This window comes from Pleurodeles waltl, chromosome 11, assembly GCF_031143425.1.
Source record: "Pleurodeles waltl isolate 20211129_DDA chromosome 11, aPleWal1.hap1.20221129, whole genome shotgun sequence".
In the NCBI taxonomy this organism is placed as follows: Eukaryota; Metazoa; Chordata; class Amphibia; order Caudata; family Salamandridae; genus Pleurodeles; species Pleurodeles waltl.
This window is the reverse complement of record NC_090450.1, coordinates 868355921-868383126: the sequence shown is the minus strand read 5'-3', so window position 1 is coordinate 868383126 and position 27206 is coordinate 868355921. Positions and strand designations below refer to the sequence as shown.

Genomic DNA, 27206 nt, shown 5'->3' with positions numbered 1-27206 from the left:
AGATCAGCTGTTTTGCTGAAAGGCGAAACTTGTCTTCTTTTATGAAAGCAAGTAATAGAAATGGTTCCATTAGACCAACAGACGGAGAGAGTTTACTCCAGGTATTTTTTCTAGTCCTAGAGAAAAACAAAAACAATATTGACTCCTGATAGATCTTTGGTTTGTCAACAAGTTTATCTCCAAAGAGGAATACAGGATGCTGGTTTTCATCAAATCACATAAGGCAAACGATTGGCTATGCACCATAGATCTTCACTACACTTACTTTCACATCCCTGTATCACATCATGCGAAATTTCTAAAATTTCCAGTGGGAGACGAGCCCTACCGATGCACCCTACTACTTTTTGGCCTAAAATAGCGCCCACAAACCTTTTCAAAGTGCATGGCAGTAGTTGTACACCATTTAAGGAGGAAGGTGATATTGTTTCTCCCAACCACAATGACTGACTAATAAGAAGCAGACTCTCAGCTGAAAACAGCATAGAACTTTAGAACACACCCAGTATATCTCCCAATCTGAGACTTCACATCAACGTGGACAGATCAGTACCGAAACCAGTACAATATCTTGCATATATCTAAGGGCAACAACAGACAGGTTAGATGAATGTGTGTATTGTTTGGAGGAGAGAGTATTATTCATTGGAAGAAAATGCATGAAGCTGAGATTTACCAACAATCTAACAACTTGCAAGGTTGCCTCGCTTCTAGGATCCATGACATCCTGCAAATACATAGCTCCAAACGCAAGAATGTTCATGAGACCTCTCCAGCAGTGCCTGGAAGACCAATGTTAAAAAAAAAAAAAAAGAATTTGAACTATACCCTTCATCTCACAATGTTGGCAATAGACATAATGTTATGGTGGTGTTACCGTCAAAATCTGTTAATAGGAATCCAATTACAAAAAAATGGTTCCAATGCAAACCGAAGTCACAGATGTGTCACTGTCATGGTGGGGAGCCCATATCAAACATCTGACCATCCAGGACTCTGGATAAACAAAGAGAAGACTTGTCATGTCACTCTTCTGGTACTGAAAGCTGCACTCTTGGTACTCAAGGCGTTTCTCCCTTCTCTCACCACAAGGGACATCATGATTCAGACAGATAATACCACCACTATGCACTATACCAACAAAGAGAAAAAGGGTCAAGACAGTTACCTCTGCAAGCAGAAGTGGTGAAGCATTAGGCCCTGCCCCAGAAGGATCTCTCTGACTGTGATAATGTCTCAGGAGTTCCGGACCCAAGAATTGAATGTCCTCAGGTGACATAAGGAGAACCACAAATAGGTGCTGAACGATAAAGTTGTAGAAGACTCTTTTTGGAATAGGGTTTGCCATCCTTACACATATTCACCATGGCACAAAACAAAAAAAAGCAGAGACTTCATGTCCTGAGCACCAGAACTGAGCTCAATGGACTCACAAGACGTTAAGAGAGTCTTACGGTTTTACTCAGTCAAAACAAAGGATAATAGGAAAACACAACCATTGTTTTTTTCTATGGCCACATTAGACAAGGGCTCACTACTTCCAAACAATCTATTGCTGGATAGAAGAAAGAGTGTATTTCTTTGTTTTCAACTGTCTAACAGACCTATCTCTAGAAGATCTAAGGCCCATTCTACATGCGGGGAAAAAAGCAACCACAGCCTGTGTTGACATGTCCCTATTTAGGACATTTGTAAGCCTGCAACATGGACATTAGTACATAGGTTCACTAGACATTATTGCCTAGAGCCAGGTGCTCATACTGAAACTAATGTTGGAGAAGGAAAGCCCAGAAATCTTATTAAGTAAATTCCTTGTCTGTAAGCAGTGCTTAATTTGAACCAGTGGTTGTATCTGGGGCCACTGGCCCTCATTTTGTTGGCTGACACTTAGTTTTCCACGTCCAACACTATCTGTATAGGCAGATTTCTAAACCGATTATTTCTCTTACTGTCCAACAGCCGAGTTGTCTGCTGTTGTATTGACTGCTTTTCTAAATTCTATTACAGTATTTATGACTCTCAATGAAGATTTTATAATGCCGAAGAAAATATTACATACCTATAGTCCTAGTTCTCCATTGTAAGGATCTTCAGTGAAGCCCTAAACAAAATGGCCATCCTGCCAGCTGGTTACTTTCGGGGTTTGTAAGTGAAAAATCTCAGACACAGTTTAACCAAGCCTGCCTAATTTCACTCCAACCTCTCTCAGTAAAGATTATTTTCCTCTATCTGGCACACTGAAGTAACCAAAAGGTAATACACAGTACTTCCCAAAACTATTCTGTAAATGAATAAATAAACTCATGTTTGCTAGTTAGAATAGATTTGGATTAGTCTGGGATGAAGCCACCAGTAACTAAGAAGTTCTCAAGGTATTCATTGTCTTCATCATGAATATCTCTTGCTTCAAACCAAAACCTGATTATTTGCATTATGCATGCTCAATGCTGTTTGAGAGTGTGAGAAAGTGCCTCTTCTTGCGTGGTCACCACCATTTTTATGCTGGCTGGTATTGCTGGTACTTGAAATCTGCACACTGTGGCACTGCTGTTCAGGCCCCAGTGTAAGTGCCCTGGCCCCTTAAACATAATAAAATTGGCTAATCTTTAATTGACGTTTGTATCTTTACAGTAAGGATCTTATGTAGTGCAGAAAAATAAACCAGTTGCATGGAAAGTTACGTCACCCATGGACTGTAGCACATATTGTGCCATCCACTAGAAGAAACCATGGCTGTAGGCCTTCCTGCATACCTTCCTGTGTAGCCTGAAACCTACGGTGACTAGCCCCTAAAACCCTTTTTCACTGTAAAGAGTTTAAGCTATCTTATGATAAAAACTAAAGTTCAGAATAAAATCACAACTATGAAATAGGTGATTTGACCATTATTTTTAATAGTTAATAAAATCCAATTAATTAGCGAAGTCAAACTTGAGTAAATATTTATGAAAAGTGACTTTTAAAAAGTTACACTTTACCTGCCTGAGCGTCCAATGCTCCCCATTTTTTGAGGTATATAATCTGCTCCCAGAAGCAATAGCTTGGACCTTTTCACAGGAAGACGTGGGTTTGAGGGATGTGATAGATAATAGCTTAGGAAAAGCAGCTAAGGAGGGTTAAGGAACTTAATTAACTTGAAAAAGACCTGGATGAGGCCTTTTCATTCATATTTAAGTGTAAATGGAGACCTGTTCAAGGCGAGCCTTTTGTTCTGTTGGCCCTCATTAGCAAGTTAGGCATCAGCCCAGTGGGATCGGATCTGATCCTAGAGCCAGGTTGGTGTAGCTGAGAAGGAGGGGAGGGTTCATTTCCCTAAATACACCCCTGGCTGGCACACAAGCTTCCTTTAGGGGCAGAAACATTCAACCATGTTGGATTTGCCTCAGAACAAAACACAGTGGAATAGTTTGTGGTAAAGCAAACTGTGAGTGTTGCACAAGTGGAAAGGTTTTCCGGTGGGAACTCTTTCGTCATTGGTTAGGTAGTGTCCTGGGTCACCCCACGCACTGGCTAGTAAATCCTACAAAAGTGGCTCCACACCTACAGTGTATCAGAACACTCTGGAAATGCATAAGAACAGAAGACGGCTCGACCTGCTGGTTAAGACCTGGGTGGAGGCCTGAAGGGCTAGACCTGCTCCCACTTTTTGTATCCAGGACAAAGAAGTCGACTCGTAGGGTCATTTGGCTGACCTCCTCTGTGGCTACAGGGATCTAACAAACCTCAAGGCTTTTTCTTGAATACCCAGCTGACCAGTAGCAACTGGATTGGATCCTGCAGGTGACCTCTTCTGGAGTACGTCAGGCCCCTACATGCTGTTGCTGAGGTTCTGGGACCCTTAGAAGTGACCAGGATGAGCTACTACAGAAACTCTGAAAAGATGGAACTTCTAAGCTTCAGCAGGACCTTGCAACAAAGGTGCCTGATTTCTAAATTACTTTATCAGATATGGCTTCAGATGTATGTGACAGGTCCCCGTCAGGTGTACCTGTGATGTCTGGGTCGAGCCACAACTCCAAGACCTGCGGAGACTGTGTGTTGATGAATCTGAAGGCCTTCAGGAAACGTGAGGAGAAACATTATCTCCATGCATAAGAAAACTCATTGCCAGGAACGCTTCAAGTCACGTTCCTCGTTGAAGGTTTGGTTACAGTCCTTTTTCCCATTCCCAGAGCCGACAGAGTAGCTTCAGAGGCCGATCTTGTTCGCACTCCTAGTCTTCAGGGAAGCACAAAAATCACAAGAAGTCAAAGTGGACCCTCTTTTTATTCCTATTTTGACACACATGGTGATAACGATTATGACCCGGGTGATGAGTTCACTCAGCATTTCCAGGATGACATCTGGTAGGAGGACTTGAAGGAGACCAGTGGGCTAGACACCTCCCCAGATGGTCCTTTACTCTGCCCCTGGGGCAGCAACAAAAAAATCGCTATCCTATGCCATGTTCGTGCACAGGGTTACTTTAAGTCCTTGATCTCCAGCTCCCTACCCTGCAGGTAAAAACGAATTTTCTGACTGAGGACCTGCAGCTGGGCCAGACGTCTCTGAGCCCATCCTGCCCTTCAACAAGACTCTGATCGACACCCTTTTGGGCCAAGCAGTAACCGCCTTTTTTCGTCCACTAATTTGGCCCTGTGTTCTAGTAAAAACTTCCTTTTTTTTGGGACCATTGTAGTCACGTCCTTTGGGATTTGGTGGCACTTCCCAGTGTGCCTAAAGATCTTCAATCTGTACTGTATCAGGTGGTACAAGAGGGTTGTGATGCAGCCAAGTTCACAATTCATTGTGGCTTGGACACCACCTATTCCATCAGCGTGCAATTGGCACCTGCGTTGCCATCCACTACCATGCGTAGATGTGCTCGTCCGGGCACTCTCAATCTGTGCCTTCTCACTGCCTTCCTCTAGAAGGAGAAATTGAAGATGCTTACTCTGGCCCAGGTTTTGTCTTCCCTCGATGGTAGCATTGGACTTGCAGGATGCCTCTTTCCATATACCTGTCCTGCCGGCCCATCAGCACTACTACTGTACGTGGTGGGAGAGGAGCATTTCCAGTTCAATGTGCTCCAGCTTGCTCTCACCATGCCCTTCAGTGTTCACGGAAGAAATGGTGGTGGCAGCACACCTTCTGAGGTCAGGGGTGCTGGTCTTACCCTACCTTGATGACTGGCTGTTATAGGCAGACTCACCCCGGGCAGTCATCAGCCACGTCCAGACTATGGCGAACCTCCTGTCGTCTTTGGGGTTCATTGTCAACATGCTGAGATCACACCTGACTTCTTCTGAGACTCTCCCCTTCATCAGAGCCATTCTAGACATGGTTTTATTTTATGCTATTTCCCTGGGAAAGAGAGTCCAGGACATTTTGGCTATAATTCCAGTCTTTCACCCTTGGTCCTTGATTTTCAGAGTGGACGAGTCTGCGGCAGCTAAGACTGATGGTCTCTAGCATCCTGCTGATCGAGCACTCCATGTGGCATATGTGGACTCTGCAGTTGGATCTGAAGTCCCAATGCACCCAACATCAAGGGGACTTCTACAATCAGATTCAGATTTCAGAGAAGACTTTAAAAGACCTGCAGTGGTGGTTACTGGACCACAATTAGGTCAGTGGCAGTACCCTCTCCCTTCTCCACCTAGTGATGTTCCGGGTCCACATCAACATTCTGGAGCTGAGGGCCATCCACTTTGCAAAGAAAGCCTTCCTTCTATCCATCAGAGGGAGGCTGGTACATGTACTCATGGACACCACCACCACCATTTGGTACTACAACAAACAGGATGGGGTGGGGTTACTGATTCTGTACCAGGAGGCCTTGCGCCTCAGACAATGGCAGGAACACCAAGGAATCTACCTGGTGGCAAAACATCTAACAGAATTATTGTATGCCAGGGCGTACAAGCTCAGCTGTCGGCGCTGAGCAAATCACGACTGGCAGCTAGAGCTAGAGGTGGTGACATGGTCTCTTCCGTGTATGAGGAGAAAATTGGCTCAATCTGTTCACCACTTTCAAGAACACACAAAGTTTGAGTTTCTAAAGTGTCTCTCGCTCTCAATATGTCCGCCAATCAGGCGACCCTCCGGGAGGGCCTGCTTTGACATGGTTCTACATCCAGGCTTTCCCAATCTCTACCTTCATACTTGGTGATTGAGCAGCAACTGCTGAACATTTTTGATTTTCCCCCAGAGGTGGTTGATGTTATCTTGGCACCCTGGTGTTCCCCAACAAAACCTGCATTCGCCTGTCATTGGCACAAATTAGTGGCTTGGTGCGGTGCTCACCAGATTGCCCCCTTCTAGGCCAAACTATCTAACATTTTGGCATTTGTTCTATCACTCACCCTCCTGCAAGACTTTACTCTATACACAGTTCAGGGTTATCTTTCAGCCCTCTTCGATTTTTTTTTTTTTTTTTTACTAGGCTGCAACACTCTTCTTCCTTCTCCTTTAGTTATTCCCTAATGAGACGTTAATCTGGTTCTGGCTTAAATGCTGTGCACTCCATTTGAGCTGCTTCACAGATCCCTTATGGCTTCTTACTATCAAGAATGTGTTTCTCATTGCCATCACCGTCGGTGCAGTGTGTGCGTGAGCTTCAGGCTCTCTGTGTAAGCCCAGGCTTTGTTCCCAGGCAAACTGGTTCTGCAGACACAGGCATCCTTTCCGCCAAAACTTGTCACGCTGTTCCACTTCAGTCAGACCATAACTCTGCCAGCGTTCTATACTCCACTTCACCCCTTCTAAGAAGGAGGAGAAACGTAATTGCTTAGACCCCAAGAGAGCACTAAGGTTTTACATAGATTGTACCAAAGACCACTTAATGGGCGACCAGCCCCGGAGCGAAAAAAGGCAAAGTAGTGCAGAAGAAACCCATCTCCCTCTGGATAATGCTATGCCTCAAGATCTGTTATGCATTTGCCAAAAAGCAGCCTCTGAAAGGACTTCATGTTCATTCTAAAAGGGCTAAAGTTGCTACCACTGCATTGGCATGCAAAGTCCCTGTCCTTGCCGTTTGCTAGGTGGCTACTTGGGCATCCTGCAGCACCGCACTTCACAAAATATATCTGCTTGGACAGTCAGGTTTGCCGGGAGGGGCATTTTGCCCACTCTGGTCTGCAGGACTTTCTGTTTTCAGTCCATTCACAGACCCAACTCTGAATAGGTATTTCTTTGGTATTTACTGTATAAATATTTATTTCAGGCACATGCCCATACCACACATGAATAAAAGAACAATAAAACATTTGTAGATATATAGATGCATAATTCTTAAAACTGGGGGCATTGCGACAAAAAGTTCATTCATTACGTCGAGTGCGCAAGGACAATAATACAGAAATGTAAAAAATATATACTAAATACATTTTTAAACAGAAGTCCATAAAATCTTACTTTTCACAAAATATGAATAAGACACTGTGCTGGACATTCAGTAATTTGTTAATAAAAATATAACAACATTCCCCAATTGTTTCCTAATTCGCCAAATTGCATGCAGATAACTTCCAAGGCTAAGACCAATGGAAGGACTACAGTCTGCCTGCAAAATTCGATATGCTACTGTAAAATGCCTCACCCACTGGACGATGCAGATGGCCTGATTCAGAGCCATCTTGGTGTTGCTTAGGTCGGGCAAAAGAAAAATAAATGCTCTACATCTTCTGAGGTGTAATTACAGAATGTGCAAATTTGTGATTTGGATAAATGGATTTCCATTTACAAGTAAATTTATTTAGTAAATGTATTTGTGACAAAAAGTGCCTAACCTGAATTTTATGACCAAAGTTCAGGCCAAACGAGGTAAGTATGCATTCAAATAGAATCCTAGCATAGGTGCTGGTTTAAAGGAAAGAAATTTGGCAACCAACCCACCTGATTTAAGATGATGAGCACTGATCATGCTTCCCCAAAATGCTTCTTTAACAACTACTTTAGTTTTGCTATTTATTAAAGAGGGATTGCTTCACAGGGTTGTGGAATTAAACAAAGTATCTACTTGTCCTTGGGACAGGTTGCTTCATAATAATTCTACTTGTCCTACAAAAAATCTACTTGTCCCTTTCGTGCTATGTATTGCAGTGACAAATTATGGCAGCACTCTCATTACATAAGAGCTCTGATAATAGCCTATCTGATTATGCCAGAGCCAGTACTATACTAGGGCTTGAATGCTAGCAATTTCCACATTTACCAACATTTCACAGATCTATATACTGGGGATGGCATTAGCGTTAAGCAATAGTTCCAGGGTTGGAATGCCCTTTTGAGCATGTGCAAACCTACTAAAATGTATGATTTAATGCTTTTCAGTAGCTCTTCTCTAATCTTTTCCCATACTGAGAAAGGTTGGAAATTTTCTTCTGAAAAAGGCAGAAATAAAACTTCTTCCAGGGTTGGGAAAAACAGTGGTTAAAGGGAAAGTGAACTTACAAACGCTTAACAGATTTTCACATGAGCAAATCTACACATGCATATTTGCTTGTGCTAAAATACACTTCACAAATATTTTCTAGGAGTACGGTTTTCTGGTCTTCTGTAAATTCTGCAGTCATGAAATACGTACTAATGCAAAGACATATATAATGGGTGCACTTTTGTGACCACCTTTAAGAATTCGGCCCATAATTAGGCATGCCTTTAACCAAGACCTTTTGTTTTTATTAAAATTATATCTCCCTCTCTCTATCCATCTATCGGCTGTCTTCGCTATGCGTGACAGCATTCTGCCCTTTCACAAGAAGCATATCAAAACACAAAGTAATTTTTTTCAGTGCCAGGAACTACTGTGGCAACGTATGATTTTTGAGACCAAAAAATATTTTTGGTTTTGCCAGTGTTTGTTAAAATGGTGAGGACCTGGCAGCTCCCACAACAATAAAGTTTTGCAAAAGCCATGTCAAAACAAGACACACATTGCCAAATCCAAAAGACTGACTACAAGTGTTGGACCAGTTGGCTTTGTCAGTGCTTGTTTATTTTTATGTTTCCCATAATCTTGTTGGACCTGGTTACATCAATTTTTCCATTATGAATATTTTTGGAAATGTTAGCATGCATCAACACATTTTACTAAATAATTCTTCAAAGAAATGGTACCTAAATTTTCACAGTAACTTAGCCCCAAAAAAATTTCTGCCCGCTTTTTTTGTGAACTTTTTTATTTTAAAAGCAAATAATCATCACTCTTGCTTTCAAACTTCTGCAGATATTGCATCTAGCATTCTGGGAGCATTATATGTAGCCTCATATTAAACTTTGCAAGTGTATGTATACATTTCATTTATTTTTTTACTGGAACCACTGTCAGTTGTGCAGTCTGAGCTTGTAACATTTATTTGGTGTGCTTACCCTAAAAGTAAAGGCTTTGCATTAATGAACCATAAATACAAGTTTGAACAGCATTGACATTTGGGCACAAATATTACCTTAACTGCAGACAATGCCCTTCCCTACTTTAATGTGGTACTGTAAACTGGCAGCCAAAGGGTTTGTGCTGCGGGCGTTGGGCCTACTTGGCCCAAGGACAAAATAAACATGAAAACTTGTTGTCCTTAACCCCATACAATATGTCCTGGGCATCGGCTATAGGAATTCCACACCCCTGGCTCCATTGCATTCCTTGACCTAATTTGCTCAATTGCAATTTGATATGAGAAAACCAGACGAAGGAGTTACAAATCCCTAAGTTCATGACTTCCTCAAATGCTGATCTGTAGATTGCGAGTTCCAAAGTGGACCACAGCCTGACCCAAAAGAGGAGCGGTTTTAACTGAGGTACGCCGCCAATCCTTGTGAGGCCTCTATCAAAGAATAGAGGAATTGCTGGTGTACTTTTGGCGAGGATAAATAAGGATTTTATAAAACTATTTCCTTTAAATGACAAGCCACTCAACTTCCCTGCCCCCCAGATGTCTGCACTGTAAAGGGCTACGGATTGTGCTTTTGCTCTATATGCAAAAAGAACAGATAATGGACAAAATGCTGAACAAATCAAACCTTCACCCCCAGTCACAAAGATCTGGGTTTAATCCATTGTTTTTTTGCTCACCACACCAGTTTGGACCCAGCCATATGCAAATCAGTCTTGACCCTGTCTCCCATGGAAACAGTCCAGCCCGAACTGCCAAGCCAGGTTCTCCCTGAACCGGAAACAAGCATCCTAGGACCGGTTTCAGGGCATTACCCTTCATCAGCTACCCCACGCTCTATGGGTATGTGATCAGTAAGCCCCCCTCCACACCCTCGGGCACCCCACTTTACTTGGGTGGAGTTCTTTTTGTGGAGTCTATTGAGAATATCTGAAATTCCAGGATTTACTGCGAGGTTGGCCAAGGAATTCTACAGTTGTTGTCTAGGGACTAGGGGCCAGATGTATGAAATCGTGGGTTTGTGATTTCCTAATAGCAAATTTTAGCTATTCGCTATTAGGAGATCTCAAAATGCAGTGTGCAACATTATGTTTAACACTGTTAGTGATCCACTGTGGGTTGCAAATGGACCTGTCTCATCAATATTCATGTGGCAGGTCTCAATTTGCTACCCACTGTGAACAGCTACAATCACAGGGATGGTGGCCTTCTGGGGTCAGAAGACCACCATGTCTGTGATTGCTTTAGAATAAAGCATTTATTTTCAGACTGCAGGCCGTTTTCCTTAAAGGCTAATGGGATGCATTACAAAAAGGAAGCTGAAAAGTTTTCTTTTCATTTTTTAAGAGTAGGCAGTGGTCTGTGGAGCCACTGCCTGCTCCTAATAAATGTTTGCACCCCAATTCGCAAAGGGGAAGGGGTCCCTTGGGTACCACTCCCACTCCCCTTTGCAAATGGGTTACCACCATCTTAAAATTGGTGATAACTGCAAATGTTTTGCGACCACATTCCCAGTTGCAAAACATTCCTACATCCCCCTGCGGCTCGCTGTTAGGAAAGGATGTCCTTGACACGCCTCTTCCTAATACCGACTCGCAAACAAACTTTTTGTGATTCGCTAATAGATGACTGAATTGCATAATAGCATTTGTATATCCCAAAATGCTTTTTTCTTTTTGCGAATGGCCCGATTCTGGGAATCGGGCCATTTATGCACAGAAAAAAGGTTTAATACATCTAGATAAAAAGCGGCCCTCAGGTCCACGAAGGCCATGTACAAGTGATCATATGGGAGCTCCAGATGTTTCCAGGTTGTTGGAAATGGCCCTCTTTGCAGGGTTATCCCAAAACATTTTACTTCTGACCTCTTTTTGATCCTGTGCTGAATTTCATTTTTGCTGGCTTTAGGGCTCTGGGCGCTTTACCACTGCTGACCTGTGCTTAAAGTGCAAGTGTTCTCTGTCTAAATTATATTGGTGATTGGTTTATCCATGATTGGCATCTTTGATTTACTAGTAAGTCTCTAGTATAGTGCACCATGTGTCCTGCAAATATGTCTCAGGCCTGTCTTTGCAGTGTCTGTGTGTGTAAACTGCCATTTCGATCTGGCAAGTGCATCCACTTGCCAGGCCCAAACCTTCTCTCCCACTACATGTAAGTCACCCCTCAAGTTGGCCCAAGACATTCCATTGGGACCTTGCAGTATATTTGAAGGTAGGACATGTACTGGTGTGTTATATTTGTCCTGATAGTGAAATGCTGCTAAATTTGGTTTTCACTATTGCAAGGGCTATAGCACCCATAGGGTAACAAGGGGATTGCCTTGAAATATCTTTTAAGTGTAATTTCCCATATGGAGCAAATAGAGATAAGAGGTTGGGGTGTCTGAATTGACAATTTAAAAATATATATTTTGGTAAAGTTGGTTTTTAAATTGCAAGTTTGATAATGCCACTTTTAGAAAGTGGGCATTTTCTTGCTTAACCATTCTGTGCCTCTGCCTGGGTAAGCATAACAGTTGGGCTATTTGTGAATTCACTCCGGAGAGTCACACAAAGGCAGCTAAGGTGTGCCCTGCATATCCTGATGGGTCTTCCTGGGCTAGAGTGGTGGGAGGAGTTGACACTTGCACCTGAATAGGAGTAGGGCTGTCCTTACACAAAGCAGTCTCCAACCCCCCGGAGCTTGTCTGGGGCCAGGGCAGGAAAGGCAGAGCAGAGTCTTGTGCACTACAAAGATTTTTCTCTAAAGTTTGCCTACTTCAGAGAAAGAAATGGGTATAAATACTGGACCTCTGACTGAGGAAATTCTGCCAGGAAGAAGAGCTAGTTGCCTTAGGAGGGACTACCACTTTACCTGTTGCTTTGTTGTGCTGGTCTGCTGTTTGCACCTTCTGTCCTGTTACTAACAGGACTGGACTTTGCTTTCTACATCTTGCTTCCCAATGTTCTCCAAAGGCTTCCTGTTAAGAAGTCTCAGGAACATCAAACGCTTCTCCTGCCAGTGCCTGAGCTCTTCTGCTGAGAGTCATTACATGCCAAGTGGTGCCAACTCCAGTTCTTGGGCCCTTGGAAGTGCAAGCTGGTGATCTGAAGGAGAAAATCCACGCATCGACGCGCTGCAGCAGAAAAATCGACACAGCGCCTGTCCTGCGGCTCGAAAATCGACACAGCGCCTGTCTCGTGGCTGCAGAATCGTTGCAGCACCTGTTTCACCACAGCTCCATCAACATAGTGAGTCTGGATTTTCCACGCATTGTTCCCAGGGCATCAATTTCTATTCGACCCCGTACTGCAGTAAGGAACTGTGGCTTCGTGTCTAGAAATTAATGCATTGCCTTTTCTGAGAGGAAAGATTTGATGCATCACTTCCCCCCTGCAAGTAAGGAACAGATGGATGCATCGCCTTTCCTGCGAGGAAAGAGTCAATGCATCTCCTCCCCTGGCAGTAAGGAACCAACGCATCGCCTCTCCTGCAAGGATAGAATCGACGCATCACCTCCCCTGTGCAATGAGGAACCGGTGAAGCGCTTTGCTTTTTGGAGCCTCACCTCCCCTGCGGCCAGCATCTTCTTTGATTTTGACGCAACCCAGGTACTTTGTGATAAAAAGATGCAGTCATTGATTACTATGGATTAAGACTCATTTCAACCTTTCAAAGTGATACCTTTACTTGTGTATGTTCGATTTTTGTCGTTTTGGGCTTGTTTTACTTAGATAAGTATTGCCAGTTTTTTAAAACTGGTGTAGAGTACTTTTGTAGTGTTTTCACTGTGTTACTTTGTGTGTATAAATACTTTACACATTGCCTCTGAGATAAGCCTGACTGCTCATGACAAGCTACCAAGAGGGTGAGCCGGGGTTATCTTAGCTATTTGTCTCCCTTACCCTGACCAGAGCGAGTGTCCCTACTTGGACAGGGTGCAAAGCACTGCCAACTAGAGACCCCATTTCTAACATAGGTAATAAGTGTCAATCTGAGAACCTGATCTATGGTACTCACTCTTGTATGAAAACCTACTTGGATGGGGATAAAACCTTAGCTTCTTCCATCCACTCTTGAAATCTGTTGAGAACTTGACAGCAGAATACCTTCTGGAGATTGTTGGTTAGATTAAACGGTCTATAGTTGCTAGGATTGGTTCTGTCACCCTTCATGTACAGTGTGATTTTCTCAGCTCCTAGCCATGAATTTGGAATACTGTCACCTGCCATTATCTTATTTGAGAGCATATTAATATATGGACCCTACACTTACCGCTCTGGGTGAAAACGATCCTCTGGTACCTTGCTTTGGCCCGGTATCTTGCCAAGGAACAGAGACTGGATAGCCCTGTGTGTTTTGTTCATAGAGAATGGTATGAAATAATGGCTAACGGCTCTTCCTTGTCCTGCATAACTGTTGATGTCTCTACAGTAGTGGGATCCCGCTTGCAGAGCGACATGTGCATTTCTGTGAAATGTTCTACCCAGTGTTGGGGGCTGAACAGCAAATTCAATGTGGGAAAGAGTTTTCAAGTCACTGTGCGCAAAAATCTGCAAAACGATTTTTGGTCTTTGTTTTTAAAGCCCTCGACTAGGTCTAACCACTTGGAATCGACCCATGTCTGCTTTGAAGTAGAATTGATTGTTCTATAGTTTGCATGGGCTTTCCCAGTCAGTTCACTGCCCCACTGCTTAATGGCTGTAGTTAAATGCTCTTTGGCCTTGCAGCACTCACTCAAGTACCATGACGGGAGCTGATGGACTAATCCCTTACCACTGTTAATTCTTTTGGTACATAGTGAGTGTAGGGCCTGAACAAGTTATTGTGCTATTCACCTAAGCGAATCTCCTCATATTGATGGCTTACAAAAAGGGCCTGGGATGCTATTAAATATAGCGTATACCTGCAATAAAATGTCTGGTTTAAAATACTATTTAGACCATCTTGCAGCCTTTCTATTGTTTGACAGTGTTAGTGCCACCTCTGAACGTAAGCCTCAGACGTTGGGCCAGAGAGCTATCTGACCTGAATCTGCCGTTGCAGACTTGCAAACCATGAGTTACGGGAAGAGACATTAATTGCAACCCTGCGGCTGACCAAGGTTTGAGTGGTTTGGCCTCCAGCTTCTGGGTGCCCTTTGCTTCGTCTCCCATATCACAAATTGTAGCAAGCCCATCCAGGGTCTCAAAGGTAGTGCTGAAATCGCCAGCAGTCTCGAGGGGAGGTTCTTCTGTGCACTCTGTGAGGTGTTGGGCAAACAGTTTTAGCGTGGGGGCGTCCTTGTTTCTACATGTAACACGGTTATAGATATTGCAGACCTTTACTCTACGGCCTTTGCTCCCACTGATAGACAGACCTAGAATATCTTTGCTGTCAGTTTCTAACCTCTTTTAAGGTGATGTTAAGCATGTTTTTTACCCGTATTAACAACCTACCTGACGGGCAATCTGCTTTGGATGGGACCTCATCAATGCTGATACTTGTGTACGCCGTCTAAAAAATGTTTCCTGTGCCTGTTGAAACAGAACTATATCAAATTAGCTAATAAATGTACCCCACTCCTGGTCTGAAGGTTTTCTACGTAGGCCAGCTACATTCCATGACAACAGGGTAATTGGTAACGTCCTTGATTCCTTGGGATGTGTAAAACCCTGAGGGGAGCAGTCAGCACCAGCTACTGCAGGGTTTTGAAAAACATCATCAGTCTGGTCTGAATGAGCAGACGAATCAACTCCAGTAACAGGACTCCTGGATTGAGTCAAAGTGGCTCAGTTGAGAATTGTCTACATTCCTTTGGAATGATTGTTGCTGGCAAAATGATTTAGCAAGACTAATGTTTACATTGAGTTGGATAAAATTGCTTGTAGGAACATCACAGATCTTATCAACAGTACTGAATGCACAATAAGTTACTAAAGAAGGTGATAATGTGTGAGAACCATAGGGCCGAGTAAGGCACATGACGCCATTCAATCTACTATGTTCAATTGAGACATATCAGTCTCCCTAGTTTCCAGGGCAGTCAGGTGTTCTGGAGCTGTAACTTTGCCCAGGCTCTAAAATCTTGCATTGACTAAGGGTGCCAGATGGAATGGCAATAAATGCTGCTTGGTTGTGCACCAGGGGTGCCCTTGAATTTTAGAACCTGTTGATGGGTGTGTTTAAGCATCAAGGGCCAGTAAGTCAGTCTACTAACAAAAGGATCTTCAGTGACAGCTTAATTATATCACAGTTCTAGTTTTGGTTCTATTAACATTGAGCGAAAATAATATCCGAGAGCACAATAGATTGTCGTTGGGATCTGATCCAGTGGGTCACTTTTTTTTAACCAGAGATTCTGTTGACTCACTTTAGCCAGGTTTTAACTTCAGGACGTTGATCATATAGATTAAAGGTTGCCTGTTTGGCCAAGGCGAGAGAACAGACTTCCGACTGGTGACCAGCATTGTGGTGGCCCTGTTATTAAGGGGGAGATGCGGTGGAGATTGCAGGCAGCTGTTCCCTGTGGGTGGACGTGAAAAAGAGTTTGGGTAGAGAGATGAAGGGTGGGTCTCCATACTAGTCCTAGGGCTTATAAGAGAAGTGCACAGCAAAGTGATCTTATCCCTCCCTTCAGCGGTGCACTGCTCATTTCTTATTCCGTTGCTGGTGTCATCTGCAACTTGGGGAGCATTGATGGTATCAGATATTAGTTTGTTTCTACAATTTACACCCTTCACATTCATGTGGCAAGGGCAGCAACGCTGACAACACTGCTGCGCTGAATGACGCCTCGCCATGCGGACCTTAAATTCTCCCAGTAGACACTCATCCAGCTCATAAAGTTCCAACAACTATTGGTTCATTAGTTGCATAGTTAACCTCATTTCCACAAGTTCGCTATGCAGTTTATCAGTGGACAGGATGGAGTCCCCCAGGGTTTCGGCCGATAAACCGTCATCGGAAGAGTTGGGCTTAGATAGTTCACTTAACAGGCCAGTGAGTGGGGCATAACAGTTGAAGCATGTAAAGGCTGGTTGGATGTTCGATGATTCTACAGATAAGGGTTGGTCTTTAGCAATGACTGGCTGCGCTTTGGGAGAAGCGGCTGGACAAATAGACTGTTATGTCTGGGGATATGGAGTTTAAAACAATAGCTGTTTGCAGAATTTTGGAGCTATCAATATTGTCGCAAGTCTTGCTCTCCTTATTTCTTAAAAAATGAGTTCTTTTGGATTTAGCACCCTGACCCTAGTTTATCAAACCCTCAACTTCCTCCATCAAATTGTCGATATCGTCCATTGTGCAGTTCTCTGCAGTGTGTCTTTCGACGGATTTAGGTTTAGGCCCCTAACCCTTTATGAACTCTGTTGTCTTCCTTTTTCCCATTATATTATATCATCAGCTGTTCACAGAGTGAAATGGGTCCTTTTCTGCTGCTGCAGCCACACGTTTTTCCACATAAGAAGAGCCAATGGGGTTGGCCCTGCCCTGCCTTTTCCTGGCGATCACGGACACAGGGCGGGCCCATCCTTGGTCTTTGGTATCCATTCAAAAGGTGAGGAATCCGGGGCTAGAAGTCTATCGGAAGAACAAGTCACTTACCTTTGGTAACAATGCTTCTGGTAGAGACTCTAGCCACAGATTCCTAGCCTACAGTTCCATCCTCCCCGTTCTGTGTTGGACTCTATCCATTTGTAGGATCCCAAGTCTAGGAATCTGCCCACTGTCTACTGATTTGCTTTTGGGGCTCTGCGTCTGGGGGTATGGGCAGTCTCAAAAGCAACTGGCATTGGCCCTTGGGAGTGGCCTCTATATGGGCTCTGCAATTCATTTTTCAGATAAGTGATGTCAGTGCCGAGCCACAAGGCACCACCTTCCAGTATGCAGAGGTACTATTGAAATGTTTCCAGATGCAACCTGACGCCTGGTGAATAGTCAAAAGATGAGGATTATGTGGCTAGATAGAGTCTCTACCAGAAAGAGCGTTACCAAAGGTAACTAACTTATTAATATATAATACATAACAGGTAACTGTGTAATATGGGCCTATACTTCTGTCGAGGGGTTTTGGTGACATTTAAAACCCACAAGACAAAGACTATGTCATTTATAAATGTCACCTGAGTCACAACCGCCAGCGTAGGACCATATTGCACATCTTTTTATGTATTTTTTGTATTACATGATTTAATTTTTATTTTGTTCTCTTTATAAAGATGTGGAACATTTGACAGTCATTTGCATAGTATTTATTGTTTTCCTGAGACTGCAGACATGTCTGCTAATGCTTTGCGGAAAGTGTGTTTTTGTTGGGGATAATATGTTAATATTTAAAATGTTTTGGGCTTCATTGTGTATTTTTAAAAGTCAAATTTTAAATGCAAAGTGTGTTCTAAATAAAATTAAAAACATGTATTTTGAATTGTACTTCTCTTTTGTAGTATATTGAGACTATAGATTAGGTTTAACTACACATATATAAATAAAAACAAAAAAGTGCAAAGTGGGACTGTAACTTATTGCTGAAAGGGTTCTTTGTTTATTGTATTTAGTTTTACATATTTGGGAGGCTTCTTAAGTAGATGCTTCCATCAAGGATAGACAGGCAGGGGTGAGCATGTGAGGTGTGTATATTAATGATTGAAGAATCAGAATGAAAATACAGACCAAAACTGTTGTATGTGAACATTAGGGTAAAAATTCATAAAGGTAAAACTTGTATTTACAAGTATCTGATAAGCAGAAGTGTGCAACAACATGTGCTATGTGCATGGACAAGCATACCAATTATTCAGTTTCTGCAGCATTGATATAATGAAGGACAGTAGAGTGGCTTAATCCCAATTTCCAAGGCGGCTGCAGGAATTCTACACTGAAGAAAGGATAGAGATGTGGCTGGGCACAGATTGCCACGATTCAAGCCGTGAAAATAACACTATTCGATTATGCTTTTTAAAACTCACAGATTGTGAAGTGTTCTCTAAGTTGGCTCTTCCCTGGTAACATGAATTTGACAAAACGGAAAAGGAGTGTGAATAATGTATTTAAAAGAATTTGCACCCCATATCCACTAGTAGGTTGCATGCTTCATCATCCAATTCACACCTGATTGAGAAACAACTTCTACTTAAGGTTGTAGTGTTTGGTAGTGTGGACAGTTCAAGGTGCAGCAGTAGGTCTAGCCCATCTGATCTTCTTATTTAGCTACTTCATGTTATCCATACAATGTTGCTTGTCCTACACTTGGACTTGTACCTACATATGCTAACTATCCTATCTTTAACTGCACGTACATGCAAACTAAAATTGTGTGCTGGTGGATGAAGTAAAATCTTAAGGAGGCCATGCTTCTACATGATTAAAAAACAGTCACTTGACTCTTGGCCTTAATTGCCTGTTTGAGCTGTCATGTTTAACATTTATTTCAGCCCCATCTGGTCTCAAGCATTCCCCAGTACTTTGGAGATTCATTTCGCAGTCACTGTCATCTGTGTTTATAATATAATCAAAGGATATCACCTTATTGCTGTCCCCAGCATTGCAGCTTATGTTTTTGGTTTCATATGAGAGAACAGACTACAAAGTGGTATTTGATGCAGCCCCTTTTCAATATAGTCAAATTCACCTTACCTGGGGAGGACTAACAGAGGGACCCATCCTATTAGGTAGATCAGAAGAAGCAGTATTAAATACTGATTGTGTAACAGTAGCATAGGAAGGTAATACTGTTTCTTGTTTTAAATATTCATCACTCTATGTTAATAATTAAATCATCACTCGGAGAAGAATTGACTCCAATCTTGGAGTATGTGTTGATCGAATTTCTTTGGATTTACATCACAAGAAGTGTATTAACTTGAACCGTCTTGGCTCTAAAATACTTATCTTGCAGGACCTGACAACTGAGTTCGCAACTGCAAACAATCCAACGGCTATTACTCCAGAGGAATATTTTGATGACCAATTTGACCTTAACGACAGGGATATTGGAAGACCTAAGGAACTCAGCATTAGAACACAGAAGTAAGGGAATACACAATAAATTCATTTTCTTTTTGTTGCTAGTTTTTCTTTGTGATTAATACCTTTTAAGCGATTGTTGTCTCTATCAGGAATTAATTCTAAATACAGATTAAGGCAACGTGTGCTACTCAGTTGTCCAGTTGTACACTTTAGTCAGAGTCCACTTGCACCTAATATCAAGTTTTCATAAGTTGTAAGACATACACATTATCAGAAATATGTTCATTGAAATATAAAATCATGATGACATCATGCAGTCACAAGGCCAAGACAATCTACCTGCTACTAAGACAGCAGATGTATGTTTTTTAGTCTTTTCTATTTGTGTTTATCATCTTTACTGATCCAGTGCTATTTTTTGATAAAATATGTTAGTGAATGAACCCATATGACCACACTTATATGTATCACAGAAAATGCATTTATCCTAATTGATGTTCGGACGTTTTACTGCATTGAGAGTTTTGCCTGTGATGTCACCACATTGGGAAAGTAGGGAAATGTTGCTGTTCAGAAATTATTCACTGTTGGAGTGCAACGCATCTCTTCAGGTTTCATGGCAAAAAATTACATTCCTGTCTATCTTGTAGAGAACATTGCATCTTGGTACAGGAGCAGGCATTTTAATTTGTCAGTCTGTCCTTGACCAGTGCATAGTTGTTTTGAATGCACAGTGAGGCCTGTCCCTAAACAAATTCTGCTATTCTTAGGTAGAACGATCCCCCTAAAACCTTCGCTCACTTGAAAGGTACGACCTGTATGAGTAATTTTTCAGTCAGGTCATTTGTCCATTAGACTGGGACAATGACAAACTGACAAAAGAGTAGGGTGTTATATGGACAGAGATACAGGTACATTGGGACAAGTAGTTAGGGTGATGTAAGGTGATGTGGACACAATGAGACAGTGGCACAGGCACTGTGACACTCACAGTGGGAGATAGACATAATTCCTAACAGTGGGACATGGTTGATGTAAACAGGGGGAAGCACTCAGTTGGACTGGGGGATGACATACAGACGAGTTACTCCACCCTTCACTACCCATCAGATAAATATATGGATCTACAGATTAGTGATGTTCAGTTCCCCTACACCTACATTACGGGTTCCTGCCCAACCATGGGAGTCTTGGAGTACTTGTAAGTAACTGTACAACAGATACCTTATATGAGAACATTTGTGAGTGTGCTGTTTGGTGGTAAATTGTTGAATGTATGTGGTAGAAAATGCTTACATTGTTGGCCCATGCAGCAAAAAAAGAAATTATTGTCTTGTGATGTCATGATCTTCAAGATTCTTTTGGAGGCCTCCAGACTGGGTTGATTCAACAGCTCCTCTGCCACCGAACTCCTTCTGGTTTGGACTTTAAGCCTCACTTTTGATGACCTGAAGTTGTGGTTTTGAGTGTTGGCTTCTGTATGGACTTTGGTAATAACCTCCACATTCTCCTAAAATGGTGCACTGTTCTGAATTTTGTTGTCAGCACCACAAAAGGCCAGTGTAGCTCTTTTAGGGCTGGGGTGGTTACATTTCTCTAAGGGTTAAAGAGTCAATGTGATTTTTGCATTCTCTGGAGCTCTAGTGGCTCTCTTAGGTGCCTCACCATAGATTGTGTTGCAGTCATTTGACTGGGGAAAATATCGGGTCGTTAAGTTAAATGCAGTAATTTAAATGTAAGAAAGGCAGGTTGTTTTCCTGACATTGTTCTTGGTAGATGTTTTAACAGCTGCTGAGACTTGGTCTGCACAGAAGTGGCATGGGACTAGTTGATGTTCTTAATTAATTGATTGGGTGTAGACATAACCGTGATTTTACCTGTCCATTGGGAAGTTAGACTCTCAGCTGTGTTACCATCAATTAATTTCAGTTTAATGCAGTTGAAAGGCAAGTCGTTTTTTTGTAAATTTTGCTGTTTCAAACTACGTGCCATTATTACGTTAAACTATGTTACCCATATTAGCGTGGAGTTGAATATCAGCAGTATACATTTGAAATTGCAGTTGCCAATGTTTGGTTACCTAGGTGAGTGGCCACATGCAGATTTTGGAGAACAGTAGTGACATGTCAACTGGAATGCTTAAGTGATATGACTAGATGAGGATGCACAAGACAGAACTGTCATTAAAGGCTGCCAAACAAATTATTGGAATCAACAAAACTGGGAGGGTTGGCAGAAGTACAGAAAAGCAAGAATTTTAACTGGAGAACAGAAGTCAAATTTCTGAAATCCTTCAGGCTGAAATTTAATATCAAGACTGGAGAAAGGCTGAACTAGTAACTCATCAGGACTGCTACATTTGGGGCCTGTACAGCACACTGCTGCATGCTATTGGCAACTATCAGAATTCATTCTGGATATATTATTATGAATTAGGTGCAACTCAATACACGTAATACAGTAATTTGAACAAAACAGCACTATAAATCAAAATTCATGAATGTATTCTTGGTAGGAATCAACATATAATTAATCAGAACTACACAGAACCGTTAACCATGAATACAAAATCTCAAATAAACTTGAGCCATAGTTACTCATGCTAACAAAATCTTTACCACAAAGATAAGCAAATGTAGTGGTTTGTGGGGGAAGCATATGACCAGCAAACAAGATAATCCAAGATAGTGCCCTCTTATCTCCCGGGCTTAGAGTTTGAGTACTTCAACCTGGAGCACTCTGTGTGGTGGTCAGGCTCAGCATTTGTAGAACCTCAGACAGTCCTGTAAGTTCAGGGAGTGAGTGGATATACATAGGACAGTTAGTTCATTGCCCTTATGACAAGGGGAATGAACTGGACCAATCCACATGACACCCCCCACAATGTTGGGCGACATGAAAAGGAAGACAGCCATGGGGGGCCAACAGTGCGGGAAAAGCATGTTATCTTGCCAAGTTACTAATAAACAATTAGGAAAAGGGATGACTATGAGTGATGGCCACATGTGTATGGCACCCGTGAAGGGAGTACCAGGCTTCTTCCACCTTACGAACAACACACAACAAGAGACTAGAGGTGTATGTGCTTGGTGATATGACTGATCACATTACACAAAATGGCTCCCAAGATGACAAAGGGAAAAGCAGGAAGGGAAAAAGAGGCCCATCTGTGGCCCCTTACCTGAGTTTTAGAAAAGATGTCCAAAGGAGACTCATTGATAGCTAGCTAGCAAGTGGAACGTGTCCATCCCATGTGAATCTTTGGTCTTGAAAGCCCTGGACCAGGGCAGGTCTTATGTCTAGAGGATGCATCCATGGATAAAATAAAGGAGAAGCTCTATGTTACATCTTAGGCTGAGGGGAAAATTCAGCAACAATTTAGAAAAGCTTCAATCTAGTCACTGTTTCATGTAGCAGCCCAAGCTAACAATGTAAAGGCCACACTACAGACGATTACAATTCAGTTTATGTGATCCTGAACCAGAGTTTCATGGAGGGGGAGATTATTCCTGTGGCCTCTTCTCCTGGGGTTGTAGCACATAGAGAGTACAGGGTTCAATCAGGAGTGTAAGGAAGGTTAAAAAAAAGGACAGTTATCACAGACCTACACAGCAAAGGCAAAAGAAAGAAGGCAAAAGGGAGTGTGTAACCACGGTGAGGCAAAATTAGATGATGAAAAAGTGGTTACTTTCCCCCAGTGCAGTCATTCCCTGCAGAAAGGGAGATTAAACTTACAACCCATTAAGAGGGAACGGGTTGCTTTGAAACTAGACGCATCTCTGTGCCATCCAGAAAAACTTAAAAGTATCACACCACAACAGTTTGCATGTTTTCTCACAGTTAAAGCCAAAGAGTTGTGGCTTGACAATGCAGCTGTCATTATACCTTATGTGATCACCAGGGAAATCATTTTTAAGAGTAGCACTGAGAAAGGGGCTTGAACAGTATCCTCCAATTAATATTCGTCTCTTGATTTTTTTCATTTGGTAGGACTGATGTTCTGAAAAAGAGCGCTCGTTTTTGTTTGATGTATTCTTATGTTCAATTCAGTAAGCCTGATTTGGTTACTGTGACATGTCAGCACTGAAGGCTACATGCTGGATTAGTTCTGTTTGCAGAAGGTTTTGACAGGTGCCATAAATCTTACAATAACTGTAGTAGGCCCAATCGCGGCTGTTGATGGGGCAAAGTGGTGGAATGGGGGTATTCCGGGAGGCAATAAAAAAAAAGCTTACCTTGACCCTGCTGCACCACTGTTCCTCTGCTCTCCGCTGCACTGCAGGCAAGCAGGCACAGGCTCCAAGCCTGCCCAGCGGCCAATCCTGGCGGAGAGCAACGTCGGAATTGGCCTGAGCACCCTGGCTTTGCACTCCCAGGCAGACTGGGAGCCTGTGCCTGCTCTCTCCAACCCGGCAACCCAGTCCCGGGTTGAAGAGAGCTCAGTGCGCAAGTGTGTTTGGCTGTCCTGAGATGGCCATCCAAACACACATGGGCACTGAGGGAAGTGCACACCACTCTCCTCCATGGCTGTCTTACCCCCATAACTCCACCCTTTTATAAATAAAACTTGTTTATTATCGTTTTATTTTTAAAGTTCTGCAGCTGTAACCGGAAACAAGCACCCTGGGACCCGTTTCAGGGTATCACCCTTCATCAGCCAGGCTAGCTTGAATCCAGTGGCACAATGAGCACGGGACCCACGTCTGGGCATACCCTTCCCACTTAGGGCAACTTTAGCAACACAAAAGGATAATGGACAGAGGATGCTCCCGATAGTCACTGTTCATAGCGGTAAGGGCCAGCAAGTCTTTGCCATAAGCGGCCTTTAGATCTTCCCAGGCTCTACATCTCAGACAGTTCGGGCCTGTTGTGTTCTCAGCCTGAGGGTGTACAGCGCTCACTCAGTGTCTGAGATATAGAGGTTCCTGGGCCCCCACACGGCAGTGCTGGACTCTGTCCTTGCTCCGACCCTCTGGGGAGAACTCTGGGATCCACTTGTCACGGAGGGTGGGTCTGCTCTCTAGGTGTCCTTTGCAGTCGGTGCTCCCAGCCCACTCTTGGGCTTCTCGAGGCACTGATCCCCATGATACAGTAGACCTGGGTCACTGGTTTAGCAGTCCAGGCTGTCTGCAGGGCTCAAAGTTGCAGAACCAGCACACTGATCCTCATCCACGATGCTGGTGTTGCATTTTTGCATCTCATCTCAACATAATGCAAAATACTGACTCCTACTGGGTTGCAATTTGAAGTAATGAATATTGATGAGGTAGATCACAAATTGCGTCCCACTAGGAATCACTGCCTTCACCTTTAGTGTGGCCTGCTGAGAGCAGCAGACTACCATGTCTGTGATAGCTTTTAAATAAAGCAGTTTTTTTTTAAATGCAGCCTGTATTCCTTGAAGGAAAACGGGATGCGTTTAGGAAACAAATGTTATTAAAAAAATTTAAGGAACCACTGCCTACTCTTAAATAATAATTTTTCAGTATTCACAAAGAAAAGGGGTCTCTTTGAAACCCCTTCCCATTTTCGAATGCCTTACCACTGCCATACAGCAGTCAGTAAGCTATTAAAGTTTTGCAAATTTATGTAACTATTGAGTACCATGGGAGAGCGTGAATAGCCTTGGAGATCCCTGTAGATGATAGTTTGAGTGGTAGAGCTATAGGGCTGAAGAGCCACAGAGCGAGAGTACGATCTGCAAGACAGAAATTAAACAAGGGTAGCCACTGGTCCTTAAGCACTGTAGGTCTGTCTGTGTGCTAGGCTCTTTTAATCAATACATTTATTTAAAAAAAACTAAGAACATAAATATTGAGGGGCTTTAGGTAGGCAGTTCTAGCTAGATATATAGTGTTAGATATGATTATGCTCCTGCAAATTACCTGCCTGCCAGAAAAGATGTAGACTTCTAGGTGCCTCATTTACAAAGTTACTTGATTGTGTAAATGCCGACTTACACACACAGTAGGTTCATTAACTAGTGTAAACCTTTGTTCCAAACTCACAAAAGTTGGTTTCCCACTTAAAAATAGATTTACACACACAGAGGTTTAAGTTGTATCTTTCGACTAATGAAGTCAGGACCTTGCATCACAGTCTATAGGTACTGCTTTCTTTCTCTGATTGTACCCTCTTTTGCCCTCACTCTCCTTATGTTATTGTTCCTCCCTAAGCACCAGTGTGAATGCTCCCTTAACCCTCCACCCTGCTTCATCTGATGCTCTGGTGTGTCAGTAGTTGGTGATCATCTTAAAGGCTTTTAAACGATGCAAAGATGGCGGCCCATGCACACACGATAGCCATCTTGGAAGGCAATTTGTTTTCTTAATTATTCGAAGATTTGCTTAGTTACCCCAAAATGGCGCCTTGCATTCGCTAGCGTGGTCAGCTATTGTAAAATAATAAAGCAAACAAAAACACATTTGAAGATGTCCACCATGCACATGCAAGGCGACCATCTTGGATTGCTTTATTTTAAAGCTTTGGAAAAAATATCGTTCCAAGATGGTCGTCATGCTATGCGTGTACAGGACATATCTGAGGCGGAATAAGTATTTACAAAGCCTAAAGTTCTGTGCCCTGGTGCTACAAGTAAAACCTGTTGTCTGTGCCAATGCTCATTTTCTTTCCTCAGCAGGCTTGAATAATGTAGTTGACTCTTTTCCGAGAAACTGACGGCTACTGTGCACAGCAAACGTCTCATTGTGCATTTGAGTATTGGATATACCTATGTCCCCGTTCTTTACTGTAGCACATCTTTTTGAACATCCTATTGAGAGTCTGTTCCCCACCATTAAACATTACCATATGCACATATTTAGGTCAGCACTCATATATGATCGGTTGTGCTGTTATGCGTAACTTGAAAATAAAATATTTCTGACAAACGTTTCTCCACCCCAACGTAATACCATAGCATCAAGAGTCTAGACCTACAGCCTCAGTTTTCAAATAGTTTCAGTCCCTAAAGTTTTCAAAAATATTGTATAGGACGCTTATATTTTCTAGAAAAAAGTCACATTTTTGCCTTTTTATGAGTCCATTAGGTGCAGAAGCATTCAGAAAATATATCCTGTACGTTTTGTTTTGAGAGAGAAGTCCGTTTCAGAAATCCTTCGGTGATAGCAGATGCACACCATTGACCTTTTGTAATCTCAGATGAGACAGTTATGACGATGTACTAGAACAGTGAAACTATATTAATCCTTTGTATAAATTCTATCTCAAAAGGAGTGTGAAAAATAATTTTAGTTTCGAGATTCACTGTCTTGATGGTGACTTTACACACCATTGATAATAGAGTTACATTATTCCCTGTGCTGACATTAGAAATCTTACTCTCAAAATAAGTGTCAGTTTTATAAGTGGTATGGAGTTTCTTTGAGAGCAATGTTCATATCCTGGTAAGCTTGAATATCCAGTGCTTAAAGCAGAAGGAAAACAAATTACTTTAAGACATGGTCTCGCCAAGTGCTAATACCTCTTACTAGCTGAAACTACTTCACAGTGTTAAGGTACCCAGCTACACCATTTGTCTTGGGTCCAACAGGATAGACAAATTATCTAATGCTGATTACAAAAAAACTGAATGCAAAGGCACTAACCGTACAAAAAAACAAACCCAGTTAAGTGGCTGAGGGAAGAGTTTCATGAACGACATGCAAATAAAAAATAATTTAAATTCTTTGCTATTAAAAAACACTTTATTGTAAATCAAGAGGTGATGACATTGAACTCGGACAATGGAAAGTAGAAAGTTTCTGGATTATCAGTCTTGATTCCATTCGTCATGGTCTAAGCAAGGTTTATAAAATGCACTAATGGTACATCCATGAAGGTCATAGTATCTTTGATAAATATATTTGAGTCTATACTCCTGGTGTCACTGAGAAGATGTGGAAC

General features: G+C 42.4%; 1 protein-coding gene across 1 annotated transcript in view; it reads left to right on the top strand.

Moving 5' to 3' along the window:
* ANKRD13A (ankyrin repeat domain 13A) overlaps positions 1-27206 on the top strand; it is a 352335-nt gene that overhangs the window by 152372 nt on the left and 172757 nt on the right. Inside the window, exon 10 of the mRNA XM_069214719.1 lies at positions 19231-19361. Within this exon, the coding sequence (XP_069070820.1) occupies positions 19231-19361 (131 nt within the window). The remainder of the gene's footprint in view (positions 1-19230; positions 19362-27206) is intronic.